At 40.5% G+C, this 26,742-nt stretch overlaps 2 protein-coding genes across 2 annotated transcripts; both read right to left on the bottom strand.

Moving 5' to 3' along the window:
- Window positions 1–3,440: 3,440 nt before the first annotated feature.
- Window positions 3,441–12,603, bottom strand: slc35g1 (solute carrier family 35 member G1). Its single transcript, XM_023993081.2, has 3 exons — window positions 12,151–12,603; window positions 7,708–7,879; window positions 3,441–7,607 (listed from the first exon to the last, which is right to left on the bottom strand). Exons 1-3 carry the CDS (start codon window positions 12,443–12,445, stop codon window positions 6,815–6,817), a joined length of 1,260 nt encoding a protein of 419 aa, XP_023848849.1. The 5' UTR covers window positions 12,446–12,603; the 3' UTR covers window positions 3,441–6,814.
- A 1,123-nt stretch (window positions 12,604–13,726) lies between these two features.
- Window positions 13,727–26,085, bottom strand: LOC111967752 (leucine-rich glioma-inactivated protein 1-like). Its single transcript, XM_023993080.2, has 8 exons — window positions 25,539–26,085; window positions 25,233–25,304; window positions 24,519–24,590; window positions 24,353–24,424; window positions 20,429–20,500; window positions 20,108–20,277; window positions 14,797–14,961; window positions 13,727–14,637 (listed from the first exon to the last, which is right to left on the bottom strand). Exons 1-8 carry the CDS (start codon window positions 25,727–25,729, stop codon window positions 13,817–13,819), a joined length of 1,635 nt encoding a protein of 544 aa, XP_023848848.1. The 5' UTR covers window positions 25,730–26,085; the 3' UTR covers window positions 13,727–13,816.
- Window positions 26,086–26,742: the final 657 nt, after the last annotated feature.

The raw sequence follows: 26,742 nt of genomic DNA, 5'->3' as shown, positions 1-26,742 counted from the left end.
ATGCAATTGCAAAGCTATAACTACATTATTATGCATTAACAATGTTACCAAAGTAATTAGTGTTACTACACAGSCATAAGCAAATTAATGTTACCCATATGTTTAAATTGTTTAGAAAAAATCAATGCATGAGAAGTGTGTTGAACCAATGATGTGTATAAACCCTGGATGACTGACAGSGGCGCTGTATTGATGTCACGTTCTGACCTTAGTTCCTTTGTTTTGTCTTTTGTTTTAGTTGGTCAGGGCGTGAGTTGGGTGGGTAATCTATGTTTTCTATTTCTGTGTTGGTTTTCTGTGTTTGGCCTGATATGGTTCTCAATCAGAGGCAGCTGTCAATCGTTGTCCCTGATTGGGAACCATATTTAGGTAGCCTGTTTTCTGTTGGGTTTTGTGGGTGGTTGTTTTCAGTCTTTGTGTGTCTTCACCAGATAGAACTGTTTCGGTTTTCACGTTTGTTGTTTTTGTATTTGAAGTGTTCCGTTTTTTGGTTTATTATTAAATTAAGATGAACACTAATCACGCTGCGCTTTGGTCCTCTCCTTCTTCCACCGACGACAGCCGTTACAATTGAAGCCACAGTGCAGCCATCTTGGCACTCCTCAATTGTAAAAAATATTTTGGAAGCTATAGAAATGCATTTATTAATGTCTACATTCGTTTCTGACATGTTTATTATATTACAGACACCTTAATGCAGACTTTTACATGATATTATGTGAGCTAAACATAAAAATGACAAAATAATAAAATGTTCTTTGAAGTATTTTGTTTTCTACTAATGTTACTGTCCCCACTATAACAAAACAATACTTAAATACATGTAATTTTGTCCTTGAAACATTTAATTGAAATACTGTAGAATTCCATAAATTCCTGTAGAGGACTGCTCTACCAGAGAGTTACAATATGGCCGACTGGTGGCTTCAAAGCCTCTCCATGGCAACTACACAACAGCATCTGCAACCGAGGGTTTATATATGTCATTGGTCTGAACAAATGGTTTATATATACACTAGCTGACTGACGGGGGGCTGTTTTGAATCCACGCGCCTCCATCCAGGCACACCCCCACCGTTGAAATATTTAGGAAGATATAGAAATGCATGTATTAATATCTACATTTGTTTTTGCCACTATTATTCTTTTACAGACACCTAATGCATACTTTTAAAGCTAAAGATGTAAAATAAAAAATATATAAAACATTTTCCTGACAGTATGATATATTTTATAGTACTGATGTTACTGTCCCCACTACAACAAACAAATACTTATAGTAACTGCCCAATGTTTCCAATTTCTATGAAATATGACCTATAATTACTTATAATATGAATGAAGTAGTTTCCCTTCAATATGAGAGAAATTGTTTTAAAAATTGTTATAAGTATGTTAAAAAGCAGCTTTTCTGTGGGCGTATACTGGTCATTAAAAATATTCATGCAAGTAGTGTTAGGCTAGCTCATCCTTCCTCTAGACTGCTGATTGGCCAGCTCATCCTCCTCAGGGAGATTACATCAGTGGCGATTTTAGCATGTAAATCTTGGTGGGGCCAACACCCCTCCAAAATATGGGGATGCATGCCAGCACTACACAACACAACACTAAACAATACATTAATTGCACTATAACGGTGACAAACGGTGCCCACAAACTTTTAGGGCCTGCATAAAGCTGTCCCAACAAAAGCATCTTACCAATGCTACACCTGGCTATCAGCGGAGCCTTGTCTGGCAGTGAAACAGTTCTTTCAGCCTCATTTACTGCCTTTAAAAAAAACATAGCTGATATGGCTGAATTGCTTAAGTAAATGTGGTTTCTACTGACAAGTGAGATGTACAAACAATGGCATAAAGGGATGACAAGCGGATAAGAGGCCATCCGTCATTTCGATTAAGAGCTTGGACGGACGCAGTCAATATAACTATTTGTTCAGCTCTTTTGAATATGTACAGCGACTGAATTCAGAACATGGGCCATTCTTCCAGTATTCTCCCTGTACACCACGTCAGAACCGTAGGATAAATAAAGGAGGCATATAAGCAGACAATGAAAGCTCTTATAATATTTGATGATTACATTTCTCTAAAACAGGCTATAGGCTACACACCAAGTCAGAACAGTAGGCGAAATTAATTAAGAGGGGAAAGGGACCAAATTATTAGGGTGAGACCCATGGGCTACAATCAGCTTCCTTTACAACAGACACTTAGTATTACTTTCTCAGCTACAGTATACATATCTCCCTGGCATATTACATCATATGTATGATGGACTCAACTTGTTGTGCTGTGCTAACTTGAACAGTAAAGTGGCACGGCGGTCGTTCGTGGGCAAAGTTTAGTCATCAAAGTCCTGGTATTCTCTGGATTTATGGTGGGAACTCGGAAAAAAACAAGGTCGAATCATGATGATGTCAGTGATCTTCAGGTGGTAGCTCTAGCAAGAGGCCTGAGTTCCCGACTTACAATTCCGAGTTGAATGAGCGTTCAAAACTTATTTTCCCAGTCTGAGCTAGTTTTTCCCCCGAGTTCCGAATTTACAGTTGTTTTGAGCGCAGTACATACCATGCCTGTCTCTTATACACATCTAGATGTGTATAAGAGACAGGCTCTAGAAAGTTCCGACTTGCAATTCCGAGTTGGAGGACCGTTCAAAACTTATTTTCCCAGTCTGAGTTCCCAGTGGTCTTGAACGCACTGTAGTCAGATTTCTCAGTTACGAGTTAACAGTTGTTTTGAGCGCAGCAGAAATCATGCTGGATTGACAGCATGGCCAATGTGGAAYGTTTATCATTTTAAGCTTGGAAAAGAGACCCATAAACCGAGAATTGGGACCATACAATCACACATTCAACAATGACTGGTTTGGGAGGAATCAGTGGCTAACTGCAAGCATTGCAAAGCAATCACTAGCCTGCTATTCAGTGAATAGTATCTGCAATCCAGAGTTTATATACATCATTAGTCTGAACACATTGCATGTTTTTAAAGTTCCTTCTGCCCTCTGCTGGCTACACATTTTGTACATGGGTTACACAGAAAATAATCTATACTGTTTCAAGTTATCTGTCCCATCTACAATACAACAATACACAAGCGTTGTCGTTCAATGAAGGGTCAAGAGAGAACCATGGAAAGGTCATGGCAAAGTCGAAAACCTCAAACGCAGGGTAACATGACAATGGTTCCCCTKAGAGGTACTACTCTGAAAGGCTCTGACTCAGTGTTTTGTGAAAAGCTATAGTGTAGTCTTGTTTCTACCATTGTTCATAACTGAGTACTTCGTTTAGCCAGGTTGGAACAACTGTGTGCAACATTGGCGTAAACTTCATTCTGTCAGACCTGTTCAATCACAACAGGAATTGCAGCCATGCTCATGTATGATCAACTGGAAAACGTAAAACTTCCTTAGTTCAAGAGATCAAGACACATAGGTGAAATGTATATGTAATTTATTTTAGAATAAAAAATGACATCCTGCATTGTGTATGAATATACAACTTTTAGAGTAATCCTTAAATCTAATAAAACAATCTGAAATAGTAATATAATAATTACATAGTTGAGAAGGGATTTAGTAAGGCATGAAGGTGGTAACATTCTATTCAGCAGTCAAAAAATAAGTTAAAAARCTCATCTGTAATGCTCTCCTCTGAGCATGTGCATCCAACTTTTCAGTTTCAATCAAATCACTATCAATCAAATAAATATCCAACATGAACCACACAAAGGTTTAGACATACTATATGTCTCTGTGTCCACCTTAATTGAGGACAAACACGTTGTGAAATATGGTCCCATAAACAGTTAAGTCATTTCAACTTATATAAACAATGTATGAAAAGGGAGAGCACAGTGGGCTCAGAATTACATTGAACAATTAAATGGTTCATTTAAATTGTTCGTACTGTTGCGAAAACCAATTTATGTAGACCTACGAGAAAATGATTGAACACAGTTAATGTTAAGAAGCATTTTTGCCACATATTTGATAAACAAGTCATACATTCAATCAGTCTGAGAAAGTGCTTTTGATAAAGCAGAAATATGTATTTGATTTCTATTGATAAATAAATACTATAAAACAGCAGTCACACTGGCATAACTAGGAGTATAACACGTACACAAAGCATCATAACTGACACGGCATGTAACAGAAATGTGCAAAGTCAAGTGCTTAGTTCTAAATTAGTAGTACACATTTCAAAAGGAAGGCAACAAGTGGTTTTCTGTGGTATACTGTCATAAAGCTATTTGTACTGTAAATATCAAGTTTCCATCATATTATACTATTTAACTACTGTAGGCAGCATAAATGTGAGATGCATAAAGTCATCTGACTATGCAGCTTACTCCTTGGGTCAACAAAATAGTATTGCTAGCTGTGACACATTGCACAAAGCAAATCTTTTTAAAAACTTAGCATTTTGTAAAAAATTATGTCACACTTTTAACATTTCCACAAAAAAACTATTGTGACCAGCAGTGTATTAAAATAAAGGACATCAGCCTATTTTAAATTGAAAAACATGCTAATATAAGYTTTGCTGATTAACCTCAGTACACACACAAATGGTTCTACAGTGCCTTCAGAAAGTATTGATACTCCTTGACTTATTCCACATTTTGTTGTGTTACAGACTGAATTCAAAATGGATTACATTTATATGTTTTCTCACCCATCTACACACAATACCCCATAATGACAAAGTGAAAACATGTTTTTAGAACTTTTGCAAATGTATTGAAAGTGAAATACAGTCATATCTAATTCACATAAGTATTCACACCCCGGAGTCAATACTTTGTAAAAGCACCTTTGGTGACGATTACAGGCTTGAGTCGTCTTGTGCAAAGCTGATACAGACATACTCATCTATATTTGGGGATTTTCTCCCATTCTTCCTTGCAGATTTTCTCAAGCTCTGTTAGATGGAGAGCGGCGGTGAACAGCAATCTTCAAGTCTTTCCACACATTTTCAATGCGATTCAAGTCTGGGCTTTAGCTGGGCCACTCAAGGACTTTCACATTCTTGTTCTGAAGCCATTTCAGCATTGCTTTTGCTGTATGTTTGGGGTACTTTGTCCTGTTGGAATGTAAATCTTTGCCCCAGTCTGTTGTTTGCACRCTAAAGCAGGTTCTCATCAAGGRTTTGCCTGTATTTGGCTCCATTCATTGTTCCCTCTATCCTTACCAGTCTCCCAGTCCCAGCCGCTGAAAAGCTTCCCCATAGCATGCTGCCACTGCCATGCTTCACGGTAGGGATGGTGTTCAATGTGTGATGAGTCATTGCTGTTTTTTCCAGACTTAGCGCTTTGCATTTAGGCCAAAGAGTCAAATTTTTGTCTCATCAAACCACAGAATATTTTTGTATTTCACGTGCCTTTTTGGCAAACTCCAGGTGTGCTGTTGTGCCTTTTTCTCAGGAGTGGCTTCAGTCTGGCAACACTCCCATAAAGCCCAGATTTGTGAAGTGCTGTAGACACGGTTGTCCTTCTGGCAGGTTCTCCCATCTCAGCCAAGGAACTGTAGTTCTATCAGAGTGGTCATTGGGTTCTTGGTCACCTGCCTTACCAAGGTCCTTCTTGCCTGGTTGCTCAGTTTGGTCAGACGGCCAGCTCTAGGCAGTCTGGGTAGTTCCATATTTTTCATCACAATTCTATCTCGGAGATCTATGGACAGTTCCTTGGACTTTACATTTACATTTAAGTCATTTAGCAGACGCTCTTATCCAGAGCGACTTACAAATTGGAAAGTTCATACATATTCATCCTGGTCCCCCCGTGGGGAATGAACCCACAACCCTGGCGTTGCAAGCGCCATGCTCTACCAACTGAGCCACACGGGACTTCATGGTATAGTTTCTGCTCAGACATGCAAGTTGTAGTGACATCTCAAGGATGATCAAAGGAAATTGGATGCACCTGAGCTCAATTTGGAGTGTTATAGCAAAGGAGTGTGAATACTTATGTTAAATTAATTATTTCTGTATTTGATTTTCAATAAATTTGCTTATATTTCTAAAAACATGTTTTCACTTTGTCATTATGGGGTATCGAGTTTGAATTCAGGCAGTAACAAAATGTGGAATAAGTCAAGGGGTATGAATACTTTCTGAAGGMACTGTATGTAGTGCCACTGCCAAATAAGGGTAATTTGGCTTGTAACCATAGCGGAACCCTTTTTGAAGGTTCTATAAAGAACCATGTTCATAAGGTTCTAAATGGAACYTTTATGGTGCTATAAAGAGGGTTAGCTATATTATCTTTAAAATTACATGGGTGTTATTATTGTGTTAATTTACAAGTTGAATCAGGTGTGCTAGCTCTGGACYGGCTGGGGGTCCCTGAGAAGAGAATTGAGATTTAGTCAACCGTTGACACGAGGCCTTACATAAGTCTCTCACAAGACACTATTACTGACCAGTCATATTTAACATGCAATGACATAACACAACAGATTATATCAACTGGAATGACACTCACTCTCGGCTGCACAAAAAGAGCTGTGAGAAAACCACGCCCCAAAATATTAGAATGAGCCACCTCCCCTACATTTGAATTATCACTAAAAGATTAAAGCACCGTTTTCTGAACTGCAAAGAACCATTAAAGAGCTCAAATGGTTCCACATAGAACCATCACCCTTACCAAAGAACCCTMTTTTCTAAGCGTGTTGATGTAAATACTAAAAAATGTCCCGTTTTGTGCTCAAAACCTCACAGTAACATTTGGATGTAATATTGCTTCTTTGGTTTACATAACACTCTTGACTGCTGAACATTAACATCATATTAATTGATAACCTTTCATTTATTCCTGGAATAAAATATTTGTCTGATGTGTGGTTCACGGCTCTTTCTTGGGTGTGTGTTGCTGTACCACTTCCTTAGAGCCACACCACAGGTACTGACGACCACACAACATGCCCCACCGAGACTCCACATGGTGGGCTTACGGTTGAAAAAAAAGAACTGGAAAATAAAGGCCAGGATCACGTCAACRGTCCTCATCAAGGCCACAGGGCCGGCCTTCTCAATCTGAAGTGCTTTGGTGAGAAACGTTTGGCCAGCAATACCCAGGATTGCAATCAGCATAAGGATCCACCTGTCTCTCCCACAGAATGGAATGGTCCATTCACCAAGTATAAACAAAGTGATGACACACTCAATGAAACCAATGACCGCATAGTACCACACAGACAGATAGTAGTGGACGCTTTTGCCCATTTTCCTGAGTATAACTAAAGTGCAGGCTGCTCCTAACGCTCCACCGAAGGCTGCAATAGTSCCCTTGAGATGATTGGTGTAGTCTCCCTCTATTCCCTCTATACGAGCACCGAATATGAAGGGAGGCCTGGCTATCATTATGACACCGGCCAGAGTGAAGACAGTGAAGACACAGTCCCAGATTGTGCATTTCTCTTTGAGGAAGATCCAGGCTAACAAGGCGGTGAACACTGGGTTGCTGAACATGATGACTGTTGCATCAGCCAGGGGCATCTGCTGTACTGCATAGAACAATAGGATCATGGCGTTGGAACCCAATAACCCTCTCATCACCAAATAGATACGCTTGTCTCTTGGTCCAAGGAAGCCAGTCCTGAAAAACAGTTGATAGGTTAAATATTTGCATGGGATTATCAAGGTTCAAGGGGTCAAGTGGTCCAATATAGTATAAATACAGTTATGTAATAACTTACTTGTAATAGATAAGCATAGGCATCACAAACAGCATCTGGAAGAAGCAGCGAAAAGCACTGATTTCTACAGCATGGACTCCATCTATTGTCTTCACCAGAAGAGCTATAATGGAGAAGAATACTGTTGCCAGCAGGCCATAAAACAGGCCCAGTCCTGGACAATGTTTATTCTCTGAGGACAGAGGGAGAAGGACACATGAACTGGTTAAAATAGCTTGAATGGAACTGAACATTAACCAACTAAGAGGGAAGTAATTTAATAGTTGTTTGTCTGAGATGGGGAAGAGGTACAGTACTCAAATGTGATATCAAAAGCCACTTTGTTGAAAAGAATCCCCGCTAAAGCTGAATTACTGGCAGCTTCTTGACAAATTGAAAGCTGCAGGGTGATTTGAGGTGTTGAATATGATTAGATATATCTACCTGGGAGTTGGCCTGTCACACACTGTACCTACTGATTACTCATGTTTATTGCCAACATAGAAAGAGGGCAATGAACCAATGTCCCGGAGGGAGACTCAAATTGAACAGGAAGTATAAGGGGCCATTTTAGCATGTACTGACTAGATATATGGAAAACAGTGTGGAAGGACGCAGAAGAGCATTACTCATCTGAGAACAGACAACACCATTGTCAGACTTCCTTGTGAGTTTTAATAACACCCTGTGAGTACTGTAGGTGCTCATTCTTTCCCACGTTGTAATCATACCTTAAATCAGAGGTCTCCAACAGGTAGATTGCAAGCTACCAGTAGCTCGCAGCGCACCTACTGTATCAATAGCTCGGCCAATCTATTCTGAAAGTRCATTCATTTTTTCATGTGTTCCATCTGTCATAAACATAAAGCTCCCGGCTTTTACTAAGCCACATTGACAATATCCCTGGTTAGGCACTTTTGTCTTAAAAMGTCAAACGTAACACAGTCYGCCAATTCATTTCCAGCAATATTTCCTCTGTCTGTTTGGTGTGCACGTCTATCTAGGCTGTATAGCTGGCTATTTGTATGTAACCAGGTCAGTTGCCCCAGTATCTCTGTCTGAGAGACCTCTCTAACGCCCAGGAAGCTCAGATTCAAACTCCCATTCACCAGTTCTGCAAGCGTCATAAAAAACATTCGTTACTCACCAAATATGGACTATCTCATTTACTCCCGTTACGGCCAGTATGGACATCCAAAAAAGGTATGAATATAAATGTACAAGCAATCGAAAAAATGCCTCTTCGGCACCACCAATGTATTGAGCTGTTGTAGACTTCAGACATGTGCGTGGCAGTAATATGTGAATTACATATGCATTTTTTTCCCGGTTACTTGTACATTTTTATTTAGACATTTTTTGGAAGTACATACTGTACATAGTGCCTTCAGAAATTATTCACACCCCTTGACTTTTTCCACATTTTGTTGTGTTCCAACCTGAATTTAACATTTATTAAATTGAGATGTTTTGAGGCCTACTGAGTGGTGCAGGCTCTGTCGTAGCTGGCCGCGACCGAGAGACCCATGGAGCGGCGCACAATTGGCCCAGCGTCGTCGGGATTAGGGGAGGGTTTGGCTGGGATRTTCTTGTGCCATCRCGCACTAGTGACTAAGGCACTGCATCTCAGTGCTAGAGGCGTCACTACAGACACCCTGGTTTRAATCCAGGCTGGATCACAACTGGCCGTGATTGGGAGTMCCATAGGGCGGCGCACAATTGGCCCAGCATCGTCCGGGTTTGGACGGTGTATGCCGTCATTGTAAATAATAATTTGTTCTTATCTGACTTGCCTGGGTAAATAMATKTATAAAATAAAAACAAKGAGGATTTCCAATGCCTTGCAAAGAAGGGCACCTATTGGTAGATGGCTAAAAATAAAAAAGCAGACAGTGAATACCCCTTTGAGCATGGTGAAGTTATTAATTACACTTTGGATGGTGTATCAATACAYGACAAAGATACAGGCATCCTTCTTAACTCAGTTGYTGGAGAGGAAGGAAACCTCTCAGGGATTTCACCATGATGCCAATTGTGACTTTAAACAGTTACAGAGTTGAATGGCTGTGATAGGAAAAAACTGAGGATGGATCAACAACATTGTAGTTACTCCACAATACTAACTTAATTGACAGAGTGAAAAGAAGGAAGCTTGTACAGAATTCAAATATTCCAAAACATGCATCCTGACTGCATCAAGGCTCTAAAGTAATATTGCAAAAAATGTGGCAAGTTATTAGCTTTTTGACCTGAATACAAAGCATTATGTTTGGGGCAAATCCAACAAACACATTACTGAGTACCAACCTCCATATTTCAAAGCATAGTGGTGGTTGCATCATGTTATGSGTATGCTTGTAATTGTTAAGGACTGCAGAGTTTTTCAGGATAGAAAATAAATGTAATGGAACTAAGCACAGGCAAAATCCTAGAGGAAAACCTGGTTTTCTGCTTTCCACCAGACACTGGGAGATGAATTCACCTTTCACCAGGACAATAACCTAAAACACAAGAAGACAGTGAATGTTCCGGAGTGGACGAGTTTCCGTTTTGATTAAATCTACTTGACCTGAAAATGGTTGTCTAGCAATCATCAACAACCAATTTGACAAAGCTTGAAGAATTTTGAAAAGAATAATGGGAAAATGTTGCACAATCCTGGTGTGGAAAGCTCTTACAGACGTACCCAGAAAGACTCAAAGCTGTAATCACTGCCAAAGGTGCTTCTACAAAGTATTGACTCAGGGGTGTGAATGTAAATTTTTGAAAATGTAAATTTGAATGTAAATGTGAATGTAAATTTCTAAAAACATGTTTTCATTTAGTTATTATGGGGTATTGTGTATAGATGGGTGAGAACATTTTGAATTCAGACTGTAACACATCAAAATATGTAATAAGTCAAGGGGTATGAATACTTTCTGAAGGCACTGTACTGGCCGTAACGGGAGTAAAGGAAGATAGTTGATCAGTGAAACATATTTGGTGAGTACAGAACGTATTTTGATATTATAACACTTGCAGAGCTGGTGAATGGGAGAGCTTCCTGGGTGTTAGAGGTCTCTAACGCAGATACATTTTKGCCGTTTCTCTATGAATAAGTGTAATATGAGAGTAAAAAACAGAACAGTCCCATACCAGTACATTTTTTTTTACTGAGAACAGAATTTGGGAAAACACAGAAGATCATTTTATGGGGCCTGTCATTCCAAATGCTGTTTATTAGCCATTACACCGAGTGTACAAAACATTGCCCTCGGAACAGCTTAAATTCTGCGGGGAATGGACTCTACAAGGTGTCGAAAGCATTCCACAGGAATGCTGGCCCATGTTGACTCCAATGCTTCCCACAGTTGTCAAATTGGCTGGATATCCATTGGGTAGTGGACCATTCTTGATACACACGGGTAACTGTTGAGCGTGAAAAACCCAGCAGCATTGCAGTTCTTGACACACTCAAACCGGTGTGCCTGGCACCTACTTATCATACCACGTTCAAAGGCACTTCAATCTTTTGTCTTTCCCATTCAGTGAATGGCATTCACACTCTGAAAGACACACATTCTCAGTTTTCTCAAGGCTTAAAAATGCTGCTTTAACCTGTCTCCTCCCCTTCATCTACACAGCTTGAAGTGGWTTTAACAAGTGACCTGGATTGACCTGGTCTGTCTGTCATGGAAAAAGCAGTTGTTCTTAATGTTTTGTACACTCAGTGTATCTTACCAGGTATAACAGAGCAACCTCTTGTTGCCTACACCAAGTACCCGGGGAAGAGTTGCAGGGTAGAGAAGAAGACAAGAATGTTCCTATTTGAAAGCTATATATACAAATATATATATAAGTAGCTACTACATATTTTTAAGTAGAAAAGGTTATAAAAAATGATTAAAAAGGTTGGAGACCCCTCCCTGCCTTTTAAGTTATAAGTGAGAAACCCATGTTACATGTTTTTAAATAAATGCCTAGGTATTTCCTGGTGTAAAAACTGGGTCCACCATCCTAGAGCTACATCATGTAATTAATCCTGGTGGGAAAATGCCTCGTCATCCCTTTGAGGATGATGAAAATGTTTAAACGGATTACCATTCGATAATTCATAATCAGACAGATTAAAGTGGGGGTGAAGCGGCCACAATGATGCAATATAGGCTATTAGGTAGTTTAATYTGAACGAGTTAGTGAGGCAATATTTATTACCAGTATAGTAATTAGAGAACAACGATTACGTCCGTTACATAATGTACTGCTACGGAGGTCGTCATTGGCTGCTCCGCTGGTTATAATTTATCATTACCGTCTACCTCAAAGGTCATACAACTTTACCTAGATGGAAGCAGATCCAGTCATATAATGGACTGTGTTAATAAACCACAAACAAGTGTGTTCAAGTGGTTACGTTGGTAGACCTCTAAAGATAGCTAGCTAAATTATATAAATTATCTCTAGTTTTAGCTTGAAGGCTACCTGTGGCAACTGTGTCTCCTGCGTCCGTTGAGATGGGATCCCCGCGGCCGCCAATTCTACAACACAAGGGAGGACATAATCTTTGCTTCGCACTGCTTTCCACTGTTCTAGTCCTTGCCTCTTCATTACCCCGCTCATCATGACTGTTACTTTGTAAATKAATCCTCTCAGTAGTGTGTTCATCGTCGTCGTCATCGCCAACTTTGTGAAATACAACTTTAATGTCCCCCTGTCTAAGGTGAACGGCCGATAGAACTCTGTCGTCTATACTATTACTGTCCTTCAAATCCCCCATTGTAAAATGCAACTGCAACAGGTGAGCATGCCTTGGATGTATTTTACACCCTTTATGTCTACGAGTGAGTGAGTTGTCACACCGGTTTAATATGTAACCTTAGTGGCCACTGTAGTAGCATGCAATAGTTACTTTAACCACGGGGGGCAGCTCCAGTGGGCAGCTCTCCAGGGTCATGGCTAGAAGSGATCCAGCGTTTGTCAAATTAACCTCAGATTTGACTTTTGGTAGCAGGTTAGGATAATTAGTTTAAGGCTAGGAAAAGAGTTAGGGGTAGCTAAAATGCACAAGTTTTTTTTTACTTTTGACGTTAATTTGTCAAAAGATGGATCCCTTCTAGCCGCGCTCAAGCAAATGACATACCGATAAGGGGCAAGCCAGTTGGCCAACCAAAACGTTACCTTAAATTCAGGTCAAGTTCAACAAACGGTTCAACCTTCACCTTATTCAAAAAATCTGAAAGAATAGTGGACATTATTGGGGTACTTAACTAAAGTGCTCTTCTTGTTATAGAATGATCAAGATTTGAATATGTGKAGGCCTGTGGAGGCTGGTGGGAGGAGCTGTAGGAGGATGGGCACATTGTAATGGCTGGAATGGAGTTTTTGGAACAGGGTCAAACACGGTTTCCATATGTTTGATACTGTTCCATTTATTCCATTCCAGCCATTACAATGGGCCCGTCCTCCTATAGCTCCTCCCACCAGCCGCCACTAGTGTAGGCTAATGCAATTGTGGTGTTTTATTAAACAAGGACATGAAGATAACGCATTTATGGTTTTATGAAATGTGTTTATTACTAGCCTACTATACATAAAATACAGCTAAATTAAAAACAAAAGACACTCTTACTACATATTAGAATACACATGTTTTTTGTAGTATTGCAGTTACATATCTTGACCTACATTAAATTCMAAATGTAATTTCAAAATCTAAAACTAGCTCCATATGAAAGATAACATGATTGGAGTGGTCCCCTCTACATACAAAATGCGGTATCGTATAAATGAATTGACTCATTATAAAAACGTAAACATTTTATTTGGCAAATTGTTTGTCAGTTAAATGTTAGATTTAACATTTGACTTACATTTGAATGTATTCTCGTTATTTGCTTYACCTAAAGCACAGCTATTGTCGTAGTGTAGGGCTTAGTTGCAGTAAGTCAACAATTGCTTTGTCTACGWGGAAGAAAAGAGGAGAGTGATGTGAAAGGAAGGGATACAGTAGATGTTTCTAGCAAGGCATTCATCAGGAATTCTTATTAGTGGACTATATCATGCATATAGCCCGACAGTATAGTCATCCCCTCCAGTGTTCAGTGATACTGCATTTATCAACTACACACTCCTTAATTGTTTTCATTAATTAATTATTACTCAGGTCAATCATTATGTGCTCGTATATCTGAGTTTTCCCTCTAAAGCTGGAGGCCAGCARAAACTCTCTGTTGTCAATGGACACCAGAGAGAATGCCCTTGGTGCCTGGATGTTCAGGTCCTGGAAGTGAACAAATTGGCCCCTCTTCAAATCCCACTGATAGACCTGCGTCAGGGAGTAGTCGCTGCCGAGGATGGCGTACTGCCAGTTGCCGATGGAGACTGGCTGGAACACCATGGAGCCCCGCGAAGGCATTGTCTGTACCTCTTTGAACATGGCGCCGTCCCACCTCATCACCTTGGAGTCCCCAATAAAACGCGTCAGGCAGATGAAAAGTTCACTCTTCACCTTGAAGTGCTTGACCGCAAACACATCCTCCATTTCGGGGATATCAGTGCGCCTGTCGAACTGCTTCAGACTCTTGCTCCACTGGTAGACGACAGGCCTCTGGGAACTGCTGGCTAGGATCAGATGGGGCTTACCAGAGATCTCTAGGTACTCCACGTCTGTGTCACGGTACCAGAGATGGAGGGACTGGTGAGAGTAGAACCCATTGCCGTTCCACTTGTACACTGTGGTATAACCGGCCTTGGAGCTGTCTGCGATCACGAAGAAGGACTCACCGTCTATGAGGAAAGTCTCAATGTCATTAGGTTTCCTGATTTTTAGGATGTCAATATCCTGGATTTTGATGAATTTGTTGGCTGAGATGTCCCGCTTGTAAATGTGAGAGCCACCAAAGAGCTGGGCTACGAAGATGAACAGCTGATTATCAATCACCATGGGTTTGCATACCACAGTGGATGTACCTGTAAAACAAGGACCAAAAACAAAGTATTAGAATATAGGAACATGAAGTCAATATTCGCGAGAAACACTAAATACATATASACTATAAATGTTATGATCCACAAGATATAGTATGACACTGTATTCACACATAGTGATATAAAATAAACATTGCTCACTTTGAATGCTGTCATAGGTTCTGAAAACAGTTTCAACGTGATCCCATTCCAGGAAGCTGCACGTTCCAGTAAAGGGCTGGGCAAACACAACAAATGTATCCATGCCAAAGGTAAAGGACTCCACTGAAATGGACTCAAACATCAGTGGCTGATAAGAGGCAAACTCTGAAATACAAAACAGATTTAATGTTTCAATGTTTATTCGCCACGTGCAAAACCAGTGTAAGACAGTACAGTGAAATTCTTACTTGAGAACTATTTCCCAACAATGAAGCAATAATAATATAGATCATAGAAAATGGAATAAAAAAAACAAGAAGTATGATGTAAGTTGAACACAAGAATGCAAGTACAGTGCCTTCAGAAAGTATTCACAGCCCCTGACCTTTTCCAMATTTTTTTGTGTTACAAAGTGAGATTAAAATGGATTAAATTGTAATTTTCTTGTCAACAATCTACTCAAAATACTCTGATGTCAAAGTGGAAGAAAAATTGAATACCACTTTGAGCACGGTKAAGTTATTAATTACACTTTGGATGGTGTATCAGTACACCCAGTCACTACAAAGATACAGGAGTCCTTCCTAACTCCGTTGCCGGAGAGGAAGGAAACCGCTCTGGGATTTCATCATAAGGCCAATGGTGACTTTAAAACAGTTACAGAGTTTAATGGCTGTGATAGGAAAAAACTGAGGACGGAAAAACAATATTGTAGTTACTCCACAATACAAAATTCAAAAGGCACTCGAACATCTGTGCTATCTTTTTTGAAGGTGCATGTACTGCGTGTACTGACAGTCATAGACCGTTTTGCCAACATGAAATAGAGGAGGAGGCATTGGCATTCACARGGCCGGCTACAGGCATAAGCGGTCGCTTAATTTTCATTTTTTGGAACTCCATCAGGGTCACAAATTACTATTGAGAGTAAGAATAGTAGAATACACCAGGAGCAATTTTTTACATGTGGTTTTTTATCCTTCAGCAGTTTTTCTCTTAGTATGTCAGTCACTGAAAGACACTCAATTAGCCATGCCAGCTAACAATTTTTAGATTGGTAGTTAATCTGGCTAGACTATCTAAACTTGTAGTATTCGTGGCCGAATACTGAAGGGAACGCAGGGCACATGCCCAGGGCCCTGACATCCAGGGGGCCCCCATTGATTTTGTCAGTCATTCTCACATTAACATGGCATAAGTCATGACAAAATGTTTAGATTGTAGGAAATTAGCATTTTTTTCTCACTGCCCCATGGTAGAATTAGTCAAATTTACTTTAAATCCTAAATGTTTCTCACCGCTGTCAAGAGGGTGGCCACTAAAATGTCTTGCCGCAAGATGGGGGGGGGGGGTCAACCAACTCTAGTTTAGGGTATCCAAAAGGCTAGACTGGACATTCATCTAGCGTACAAGTAGGGTGAGTCAACATGTTTTTTCTACTTGCTCGCATGGCGCACACACACACACACACACACAGAGAGAAATCAATAACATGGACCGCCACATGATAATTTGCAACGTTGATTGGACTAAAACATTTTTGGTATCTTTAAGTTTGTTTTCACTGTATTAGACTAAGCATGAAATAGAATTTGTCACATGCTTCGTAAACTAACAGTGAAATGCTTACTTACGAGCCCTTCCCAACAATGCAGAGAGAAAACGAGATAAATAGAAAAATAATAAATAATAACACRAGGAATAAATACACAATATTTTTAGAAATGTTTTGGCAGCGTTTACAGCCTCGAGTCTTCTTGGGTATGAYGCTACAAGCTTGGCACACCTGTATTTGGGGAGTTTCTCCCATTCTTCTCTGCAGATCCTCTCAAGCTCTGTCAGGTTGGATGGGGACATCGCTGCACAGCTATTTTCAGGTCTCTCCAGAGATGTTCGATCGGGTTCAAGTCCGGGCTCTGGCWGGGCCACTCAAAGACATTCAGAGACTAGTCCCGAAGCCACTGCTGCGTTGTCTTGGCTGTGTGCTTAGGGTCGTTGTCCTGTTGGAAGGTGAACCTTCTCCCCAGTCTGAGGTCCTGAGCGCTCTGGAGAAGGTTTTCAACAAGGATCTCTCTGTACWTTGCTTCGTTCATCTTTCCCTCAATCCTGATTAGTCTCCCAGTCCCTGCCACTGAAAARCATCCCCAAAGCATGATGATTTTATTTTAGCACTTACCTCAGTGTTAATCCAGGGCTTTTGATTGGGGRAGCAGCAAACTTTCACTGTGGGGAAAACGTCTGCAATGCGTTTCCTGATGAAGCCGGTGACTGAGGTTGCCAGCTCATTGATGCTATCGGTGCAGTCCCAGAACATATTCCAGTCAGAGCTAGGAAAGCAGTCCTGCAGTATAGCTTCCGCTTTGGGGATAATWTATCTATCTTCCGGCGCCAACAGAGATGGCCGCCTCACTTCGCGTTCCTACCGCCCCAATAGGTCCACAGACGACGCAATTGCCATCACACTGCACACTGCCCTAACCCATCTGGACAAGAGGAATACCTATGTAAGAATGCTGTTCATCGATTACAGCTCAGCATTTAACACCATAGTACCCTCCAAAACCCGTCATTAAGCTCGAAACCCTGGGTCTCGACCCCGCCCTGTGCAACTGGGTCCTGGCTTCCTGAAGGGCCGCCCAGGTGGTGAGGCTAGGTAACAACATCTCCACCCGCTGATCCTCAACACTGGTCCCCACAAGGGTGCATCCTCAGCCCTCTCCTGTACTCCCTGTTCACCCACGACTGCGTGGCCATGCACGCCTCCAACTCAATCATCAAGTTTGCAGACGACACTACAGTGGTAGGCTTGATTACCAACAACGACGAGATGGCCTACAGGGAGGAGGTGAGGGCCCTCGGAGTGTGGTGTCAGGAAAATAACCTCACACTCAATGTCAACAAAACAAAGGAGATGATCGTGGACTTCAGGAAACAGCAGAGGGAGCAGCCCCCTATCTACATTGACGGGACAGTAGTGGAGAGGGTGGAGAGTTTTAAGTTCCTCGGCGTACACATCACGAACAAACTGAAATGGTCCACCCACACAGACAGCGTGGTGAAGAAGGTGCGACAGCGTGGTGAAGAAGGTGCAGCAGCGCCTCTTCAACCTCAGGAGGCTGAAAAATTAGGCTTGTCACCAAAAAACACTCACAAACTTTTACAGATGCACAATCGAGAGCATCCTGTCGGGCTGTATCACCACCTGGTACGGCAGCTGCTCCGCCCATAACCGGAAGGCTCTCCAGAGGGTAGTGAGGTCTGCACAACGCATCACCGGGTGCAAATACCTGCCCTCCAGGACACCTACACCACCCGATGTCACAGGAAGGCCAAAAAGATCATCAAGGACAACAACCACCCGAGCCACTGCCTGTTCACCCCGCTATCATCCAGAAGGCGAGGTCAGTACAGGTGCATCAAAGCGGGGACCGAGAGACTGAAAAACAGCTTCTATCTCAAGGCCATCAGACTGTTAAACAGCCATCACTAACATTGAGTGGCTGCTGCCAACATACTGACTCAACTCCAGCCACTTTAATAATGGAAAAATGTATGTAATGCAATTTATCACTAGCCACTTTATATTATATAATGTTTACATACCCTATATTACTCATCTCATATGTATATATTGTACGCTATACCATCTACTGCATCTTGCCATCTTGATGTAATTAAATGTATCACTAGCCACTTTAAACAATGCCACTTTATACAATTTTATCATACCCTACATTACTCATCTCATATGTATATACTGTACTCTATACCATCTACTGCATCTTGCCTATGCCGTTCGGCCATCACTCATTTATATATTTTTATGTACATATTTATATTAATTCCTTTACACTTGTGTGTATAAGGTAGTTGTTGTGAGATTGTTAGGTTATATTACTTTTTAGATATTACTGCATGGTCGGAACTAGAAGCACAAGCATTTCGCTACACTYGCATTAACATCTGCTAACCATGTGTATGTGACAAATAAATTTGATTTGATTTTGATCTACCGTCATTGTAAATAAATGTCCACGGAACGCGTCACGGGTACTTCCTGTTTGAGCTTCTGTTTGTAAACAGGAAGCATGAGTCATGATCTGATTTGCCTAAGGGGGATAATGGTGGSCCTTGTATGCTTGCATGTGGGTTGAGTAACAGTGGTCTAGGACTTTATCGCCCTTAGTAGCAAAGGAGACGTGTTCATAGAAGTTAGGAATCAAGTGTCTTAGTGACACGGAAATAAAATGACTGGCAACAAGAAAAGCAGCCTCGTACAGTTCGTTAAGTGACAGCTTGTTGTTGTAGTAGGCCTGAGGTGGAATATATACATCAACACTCTCGAGAGGTAGAAGGGTCTGTATTTCACCATCGTGGAAATTCCAAGACGGGTGAACAATACATTGTTGGTGATGAAGAGACATACCCCTCCCCTATTGATTTCCCTGAATCCAATGTCCTGTACGCTCAGTGAATGGAGAATCCATCGAGTTGGATAGCTGTGGGGGGTCTGAAAGCCATGTTTCAGAAAAACAGAATATTGCAGTTACGAGAGTCCCGTTGACAGCAAAGCTGCGATCAGTCTTCCATCTTATTATCAAGTGGCCAATAGAATACAGGGAAGTGGTGGCCGGTTTTCCCTTTGCCTTAGTCCCACCAGGATGCCCGCTCTTCTCTTTTTCGCCTGCATTTCCTCTTGGGTAGCCCGAAGATTTTTTGATTTGATTTGATAGGATCAGAGGTACACAAAGAGCCCAGGGCAGATGACTTGAAGTCGAAGTTGATAAGGATTACCATCACTACCAGAGAAGGCAACATTACTGGCATTCTTCCTTGGTGACTGTTTTTAGTGTTCTGTGGGCTACTCTAGGTACATACTCTACAGTATTAGTGTTATCATTTTCACTTTATCCTGACTGGTAATTAATTTACAGTCTTTGAGTCTATTGTGTAATGGCCACTGCTGAATAGCGTGAAGCAGCCGTGGTTAAGGAGATTAACATTGCAAGGTGTGCAATGCATAGTCACTTTAACTCTACCTACATGTACATATTACCTCAATTACCTCGACTAACCGGTGCCCGAGCACATTGACTCTGTACCGGTAACCCCTGTATATCGCCTCGCTATTGTTATTTTACTGCTGCTCTTTAATTATTTGTTACTTTTATTTCTTATTTTTTACTTAACATGTATTTTTCTTAACTGCATTGTTGGTTAATTAAGGGCTTGTAAGTAAGCATTTCACTTTTGTATTCGGCGCATGTGACAAATAAAATTTGATTTGATTTTAAATAATTGCACCAATCACCTGCAGTTATGCAGTCAAAAGACCCGGGCACAAGGTCATTGATCAGTTTCCCTTGGAAAAGCGATGGCCCACTGCAGTGGATCTGATCAACCATCGCATTGGTGGTATGCATCCACTCCACCAGCCACTTTAGTTTGCAGTCACATTCCAGGTTGTTCCCTTTCAGATCCCTGGTAAAACAGGTTAACACAGTATGCATAAATCAAAACCTGAATATTTTGAATGAAAATGAAAACTTTTTTGTTTTACATAAGTACACTTTAGATGGTGATGTTGCAGATTAAGCTGCTGGTTATGCGAAGAAAATAAAACAATACTCACACTTTAACCAAAGCATCCATGCCCTTGAAAACATCTTTGGGTAATGTACCCAGGTTATTATAGGCCAGGCTCCTGATTAAAAAAGGGGAAAACATTGTGTTTTAGACCACAAAATACAGTATGTCCTGAATCAACACAATACATTGTGTCTGACTTCCAAAAAGATATGTTCTTGGAACTCAGCATTATGTTTCCCCTTGTCATTGGGTGGGCCCTGACCGTGACTTCAGTCCAGGCAGTATGAGTAAGGAGGAGAGGTTACAGAGCAGATATCATATTTTGTTTTGCTCCCCAGGACATATTGTTCTTGGTTATAATTAGATTTTCAAGAGTACACAGTACACTCAGACAATCTACTGAAAATAGTGAAAGGCGATACATTCTTAGAATAACGATTCTGCAAACTTATATGTCCACTCATGTTTGTCTTTTTTTCTATAGAAAGGAGTGTAGGGGAGACCGGGGATGGTGGTAACAAGGGACAGTTGTAACACTTGCAATTCCTCCAATCAGGAGCGAGGTAGAATCATATGATTYACTGTGCACATGCTCAGTTTAGTCCTGAATCCTCATGTGAAGAAGCAAGTCACTGTGATAAACTCTGCAGATTCTATTGACAGAGAATCAGATTTTGAGGTAAGAAAGTAATTATTTTGACCAAATGTGTTTTTGTGATTGTATAAAAGTGTAGTTTCATTCACYGAACTTATATCAGGTTTATAACCAGTCTGTGTAKAGATATTTGATGTAAGTTAGCGATGGTAAAGTGTTAACATTTAGCTAAAATGGAGGCTAGCTAATGGCTGCAAGGGTCAGGGTTAGTTGTAACATGTTACAATTAACCCCGACTAAAACTGGATGTTTTTGGTACATGTTTTCTTTTACTTTCAGCATGCCTAGATCATGGAAAAGAAAGACAGACAGGGGAGTACCTCTCCACACTTTGAAAATAACGTAAAAGGAACTAACAGAGCAGGGGAAATCAATCAGATCAGTTGCAAAGTTGTATGGCATATGTCATGTGATGCTGTGCAGATTCTGCAAAGAGAGAAAGAAACCACTGGAGAATGGGTCGAGAGAGCTTGTAGGCTACCGTAGTGGAATCAGGGTCTTCATTGACGAGCAGGAGCAGAAGTTGTACCTCAAGTATCTCTTGAGGGCAGCTGATTTATGCCCACTGCTATCCATGCCACCTCTCCAGCTGCCTCCCAGGCCACCTCTCCAGCTGCCTCCCAGGCCACCTCTCCAGCTGCCTTCCAGGCCACCTCTCCAGCTGCCTTCCAGGCAACCTTTCCAACTGCCTTCCAGGCCAACTCGAGGCCAGGTGGAAACGCCTGATTACTCTTCTGATTTCAACCCAGTTGATGTACACCCATTCAAGCACTCAGAAGGCAAATCAAATGTTGCTCTCCCTAAAAAAAACTGATCGAAAGAAGCAAGCCAAAACAAACAACAAAAACTGTCCTGCTTCAGATAAAAATACAAAATAAAGCAGATTGAACCAGAAGATTCAGATTCCTTCAATGAGGAAAACTTCTGCATTGTGTGCATGGAGCACTTTAACAATTCCAAGTCCAAGGAGGTCTGGTTGCAGTGCTAKGAATGCAAATTATGGAGGCACCAAGCCTGTACCACTGTGACTCTGATTGAATGTTGGACATTTAATCAGACACTTAATCACACACACACCAGAAATGTTCAGGTGTTTAGTTTAGCCTAGTTGTTGTTTGGTTGAGAAAGACCATTTAGTGGAGGGTTAAATAACTTGCCTAGTTAAATAAAAATTTACAAAAATATATATATATATATTTATATTTATTATTATTTCTGCCAAACAAATATGTTAAACATGGCAATGTTGCTCTCATGGTCTCAATAAAGGCATTCAAAAATKWGTTGCATGTCATGATTTATGCACTTTTTCAATCTGTTACAATTCACCCCAAGCACTTTTTACAACTAACTCAGATCATGGGGTAGATTGTAACACTTCACTCCTTGTATTTAAGACAACACCATGCATTTGCAGTTTGATTTACATATATAATAAAGTGTTACAACCATCCCCGGTCTCCCCTATTAGCAAATATTCTGAAATGAAAACTGGAAGTATTCCCAGTCAGCGAGGTCACCAAGTTTACATAGACCCACCACAGTGTCCTTTGGCAACTTGATATGGCAGAAGTGAGGGAGACTAACCTTGCTTAATATCACTGGAATAGGATTTGCATCATATGCAGTTTTCACAATAATACAACTGAGGTACATTTGCTTAATATTTGAATGTACCTATGGGAGGCCTCAGTGAACAATGGTTTTGATAATGCTATGCACCACGGGAAAAGCAACAGAGGTGCGGACTAGAGTCACATGACTTTGACTTGAGTCTGACTCAAGTTCACAAAATTGATGACTTGAGACTGGATTTGGAAACTCAAGACGTGGGACTCAACTTTGCCTTGAGACTGATGACTTGAAATTATCTGGCCAGGTTGTGTAATGTTTTGTCATTCATTTTGTAGCACACTTACTCTCCATGCAGCCAGAGACTTTTGACCAATGACCAGACATCAGCATTGGCGAGCAAAGGCGGGCGCACATTTCCCGATTAGTGACCATAAAGCACTTGTTTCATTTTCTCTGGTTTTGTCTGTCAAAAAACTGAGTAGCCTGCGTTCATATGATCCATATAAAATACAGTTTAGCAATCTGCAACGGACGCATCTTTGCCAGAACAATAGGCTATCTGGTGATTTAATTGATCATTTTCATATTTCAGATGATAGGCCTTGGTTAGGTGAATTATATACCTCAGTGGTGGGTACTGGTTATATGTCTAAAGATAACTGTAACCTAGCACTGCCTTCAATACTTGTMGGATGAACATGTMACATATTAAATAAATGACGATATTTGTGAGGAAGAAAAGGCTACAGGCAGACCATGCCTTCCAACTGATCCTCAACCTCTGCTGCATAGGCTACAGGAAGGCGGTGACATTGCAAACATGAATGACTTTCAGCTCAAAATGCTGGTGGAAAACATAGTTTATTTCTTTATATTGCGTTTAAAAAATGCATCACCGTGTACGGCTGTAATGACAGGCAACATTCGCGCAGCGATTGTGCGCGCTTGTTCGACCTGTGTGCGCGTGCTTGTACGTGATCACCAAACTGTTGGAACTGCATGTATGCCAATCCTCCCTACAATTTGACGCACCCGATTCTATAGCTGTACAGCAAATCAGCAATATGTTCGCTAGTTCATAGGTTCACAAACTCTTTGATCCGCAACCTCTAAAAATGAGTGTTTCAAAGCTTGCGGGTCAAAAAGTTTGAGAACCTATGATTTGCTGTAAGCTATAGGATCGGGTGCGTTGGATTGTCATATGCAGCTCCAAAAATTGTTTGGTGATCAAAAATATTAGGCTAACTGTTTACTTTGYAATCTCACCCGCAATGTGGCATCAAGCAACAATTACTAGCATAGGCCTACTGTTCTTTTGGTAAGTCAATATTGCGTGAAATTCATAATTTACTTATGAAGGAATTTGTTGTTAAAATGAATTAGTACATCATCAAAATGTGTTGTAGACAAAATAATGAAAAAGGCTGTCTGGTAGCCTCAATTGACAAATATTTTGTATTTGAACAAGTCATTGCATGTATAGATATTTTTTTTTAACTTGATTTGAGACTTGACTTAAAAAAACGTGTGACTGAATGCACGTCTTGGACTTGACTCGAGACTCGACTCGTCCTACTTGGGACTCAACTTGAGACTCAGACTTTGAGACTAGCTTGTGACTCGAAACATTTTCAAGTATGGTTAACACAATATGCAAATGACACAAGGCCATTGTTCTAACACATTTCCCATGATTTCGGATTGTAATTAAGTAAAAAAKGACATTCTTATACTTACAGGTGTATAACTGCTTTTAGGCCCCGGAATGCATATTGTGATATTGATGCAATTTTGTTGTTTTCGATAAACCTGTGAATGAGTTAACATTTAATAACATATTTTGAGATTTAATCATCATATGATGCATTTGAGGATCGTATCCATTAGAGAGAGTACAACTCACAGGTACTCCAGATGCGGTAGACCTAGGAATGCATCCTCATCAATTGAGTCAAATGTGTTGGCAGTGAATAGGCTGTTAAGAAAATAGTTTACATTCCATCATTTCTATAACATTTTTGCTTTTACTCACACTTGAATATACATATTTCACATTGTGGTTGAGTTTCCAAGCAACTCACTGCTAAAAAATGTGAACCACTTCATTTTCATGTAGCCTAATCCTTCTGTTCACACTTGTAATGTTTTCTTACTCTGAGTTTCCAAAACACTGTTTCACAAGCCTATAACAATAACATATGTGATCCCAACAAAACTTGTCATAACATAGCCTATTCAGTATTATTAATATTGCCCACAAACTCTTGACTCATTTTGCATCATTAGCCATGAGGGAAAAACAACCATGTCACAGATGCATGTTTTCCTGAAATGTTTTCACACTGTAGCCTATCATGGTGAGATATGGGTGGGTCCTCAGACAATCGATTTACTGCAGTGGAGTAACAGTATTCCGAKAAAAGTTTTTGGTTTAATTTCATTGAGCAGTTTTTATTTCAGCTAAGCAGCCAATATCCTACGCCCCACTGAGTTCATGTAGTGTGTTATTACATAATCATGCTCTTCCTCTGAGGTAGCAGAGCTGTGCTTTGTTAATGCACATGGACCATCATGTTAACATATATTATAAAACATCGTTTAGTAACGTCAAACTCACAGAAGATGTAGCGCTGGAGAGTGTAAGAAGCTTCCTCCAGTGATTTGGGTGAATCCTGATTTGAGAAAAGATCTGAATAGAAACATGGCACAAAAGATTCATGTTATTGATAATATATCAACCATTTAATTTGATTTGATTGTAGCCGTACATTATTTCGATTAGCTGCTTTATTTGCGGTGTTATTTATTCCATTCAACATGTTCCTAATACTCGACAAAGAGAGATTATACGATATCCCCATCATAATGCCATTGCCAATATTATTATTTAAATAATTTACAATATTTAATTCCAAGCACTTACAAGGAAAAGACATCAGGTGGAAAGCTGTGAGGGAMCGATCTTATATTTTCACACAATGCATTATCTTTGGTGCACGTACAAGATGCGGGGCATCTAGGTTGCTTCACTCTTCTGCTCTCCGCTAAAAGCAGGATGGTGGCGACGCAAAGCAAGACCGTGCATTCTTTCAGGGTTTTGTTTCCATATCCCATCCTTTTGGTGCTCTCTGGTGACAACCAGTCCGTCGAAGATTTCTGAACATGAACCTCAATTAAATATCCAAACTTAAAATGTTTCAATGTCAAATCTTGAATGTCTGTATTTGCTTCGAGTTATGCAGTGATGTATGCAGCTTGTATCTCAATGACCAGGCACTCATCCAAAAGATTCGTTCTGCAAGGCGCAGTATGTAAATGCAGGACAGGGAAAATACGACAAAACGTCACCGATCCTTGGACGGATTAAAATCCTCCAAAATACGTTGTCATTCCAAAAGTGAAAATGTACACAATGTAGGCTACACAATTTTATATTGTATTTTTTTGTAACTAGGTTGGCTCTGTTTTATTATGAAACTCTGACTGAGCATCTATTTGGCTTGTGCATATATAAGAAACGATGAAAGCCTCAGTCCCTAGAGAGAGAGCTCAGAGAGCTGCGCTTATTTTATGACTGGGTGGTATGGAGCCCCACAGTGGAGGTGTCCTAATACCCATAAAACTTAGCTGTCGAACAGGAAAATGGTTCCAATTGTTTTTCCACAGGGGACTTTAGAAACACTTAAAACAAGGGCTGTGTTTCATATAGGCTAATCCTGGCGTAACGTTTTGATAACCATGTACATTTCTCTCGGACAAGGTGACTYATCAATATAATTGGCTCTACATATACTCAGATTTGAAAATGCTAATTAGCATCAAAGTAGACTTCACACGAGACTACAAATCCCTGCAAGCTACTGCACGTCATCTCTAGCTGACACCTTTGCTAACAGGTATTGTCAATTTAAAACCTGCACAAGACAGTTGACAGTTCAGTCCATTTAAAGAAATGTAGCCAATTATTCATTACTACATTTAGCTAACATTATATCGTTAATACAGAGATTCTTACCTTTGCCTCGATTCAGCAGTCTTCTCCAGATCATCATGACATTTGTAGTTCTTTATGATAGCCACATTAGCAGCTAATTAGCATTTCATTTTTGGGGGGGTAAATACAGGCG

This window comes from Salvelinus sp. IW2-2015, linkage group LG8 (assembly GCF_002910315.2).
Source record: "Salvelinus sp. IW2-2015 linkage group LG8, ASM291031v2, whole genome shotgun sequence".
Taxonomy (NCBI): Eukaryota; Metazoa; Chordata; class Actinopteri; order Salmoniformes; family Salmonidae; genus Salvelinus; species Salvelinus sp. IW2-2015.
This window is presented reverse-complemented; position numbering and strand designations above follow the sequence as displayed.